The sequence below is a fragment of the Cryptomeria japonica genome, chromosome 10 (assembly GCF_030272615.1).
Source record: "Cryptomeria japonica chromosome 10, Sugi_1.0, whole genome shotgun sequence".
NCBI lineage: Eukaryota > Viridiplantae > Streptophyta > Pinopsida > Cupressales > Cupressaceae > Cryptomeria > Cryptomeria japonica.
Window position 1 is genome coordinate 464,975,186 of NC_081414.1, and position 1,986 is coordinate 464,977,171.

The 1,986-nt window shown below is 41.7% G+C and overlaps 1 protein-coding gene across 1 annotated transcript; it reads right to left on the reverse strand.

The window, feature by feature from the left end:
* Nucleotides 1-264: 264 nt before the first annotated feature.
* LOC131043602 (protein NPG1-like) lies at nucleotides 265-1,782 on the reverse strand (the record flags this gene model as incomplete). Its single annotated transcript, XM_059212542.1, has 1 exon — nucleotides 265-1,782. A coding segment is annotated over one exon (1,518 nt), but the record flags the coding sequence as incomplete, so codon positions are not given.
* Between the last annotated feature and the right edge of the window lie 204 nt (nucleotides 1,783-1,986).

Below are 1,986 nucleotides of genomic sequence, written 5' to 3' on the forward strand. Positions count from 1 at the left end.
ACCAGGAAACTGACTGTGTTCGTTTTTACATCTTGCATACACTGCATTTTGCATATATTTTTACCAGAAAAATAACGTGCTGTGTCTGGTTTTTTACATTTTGCACATTGCACGCATTTTGCATACATTTTGCCAGGAGAATAATGCACTGTGTTTGTTTTTTTTCACATTCAATCAATCGCTGCATTTTGCATACAATTTAAAGACAAGCTGCTACAACTTGCTTTGTCCGCCGACCTCGAGTGAAATTACGTTCAACAACAATTATATACAGGCGGTGCCCTGCATTGACCATCGCCTCCCTGCCACTAATGGATAAGCTTTCTGCAATAATCTCAATCTCCTCTTTTCAGTCTCATCCAGAGCAGCATCAATGATCAATACCGCATCAGAAAGGTGCTTTTGTGCTGACAATACAAGCGCCAAGAGCCTCCAACCTTTTACTGAAGCCCCTGCCACCATATCCAGGAATTTCTTTGTGCATCTCAATGCTACATCTAGATTCCGCTGCCCAGCATTTTCCAGCCCAAGATTAAACATTATCTCAGGATCTCTAGTCTCTATGGTTGCAGCCTTTTCCAAAGTAGTAAGGGCCTCACGTTGTATCTGAGCCCTTTCAGAGTCATACACAACAGATCTAGCTTGTTTACCCAGGGCAATCCCAAGCAAATGATTTGCCACACCTTTCATATGGCGACTTTCATAATCAGTGCTTTCTAAAGCTCTACGTGTAAAATTCACACCTTCACAAGCATATTGTGAGCTTTTCCCACATAATTTTACTGCCAATAGAAGCGCTGGATAATAATCCGGCTTCTCTGAAGGACCTAAACACTTCCTTAGAAGGTTCAAAGCAGTTTCGTAACGCCCTGCAGCACTATAGCATAGAGAAAGGGTGTACCATTGATCCGATCTGTTGTATATACCAGGTAATACTTCTTCTATCTTATCTGCTAATGTTTCAAATTGACCAGAAATTGATAAGGCAAAACTAAGGTGATCCATGATTGTCTCATCCCAGGCAATCTTTTTAAGGACAAATTTTTTGAGGAGAATTAACAACAACAGTATAGCCTCCTCTATATTATTTCTAGGAACAAATGCACCCTCCACTTGCAAACCCAAACTGGGTGGTCCTGCTTCAATACCACCATAAAGTAAGAATATGGCAAACTCTTCCTGTATCCGAGCCGACCGTTCAGAATCTAAGCACCAGGGATTGAATAATGCCCGTCTGTAAGCAGCTATGGCTTCATGAAACATGCCTGCCTGTTTCCAAAGTTCTGGAAGTAATTCTGCTGCCTTGCTCACATTCTCCTTCACTTTCAAATCAACTTCAGAAGCTTCAGGCAGGCCATAAGATAGAGCAGGTTCAACTGTTTCTAAAATAATTTTGCATTCTTGTGCCGCTTCTTTAGCAAGCCCAATCTCTTGCAGAGACTTTGCTTTTAGAAGAATAGATTCAAGGAGAAGACTGACATCATGCATCGACATGGTATGATTGCTTCCATTGCGAGAGCGTATTTTCCGGCTTTGCACCCTTTCAGAAATCGCTTGCCTCATCTTTGATGTTATCCTGTTCATATCTATTCCCTCAAACACCTGAAGTGCTGCTTCTACATTGCCTCGCTGGTATTCCAGCCTTCCCAGCAGTGCCCTGGCTTCCTCATAATTGAGAGAAAGAGCTTCTCTCAGTGACGACTCTGCTTCTTCAATGCCACCTTCATCAAACCTAGAGTCGGCATCACCAGTTCTGGAAGAAGAAATTGCACTAGCTGAGAAATATTAAGATGTGGGCATAGATTTTAAGTTTTTCTCTTTGTAGTTATCGAGATCCCTCATGCACTCTTTTAAAGCACCAACCAAATGAGATACTCGATCTTCAAGTGCAAACTTTTGTTGTGTTACAGTGTCAAATTGTTGCTTTAAAGCCATTGCTTCCTTTTCGGCTTTCTCCGAACCTGAAACAGCTTCTTCTGCAACTTT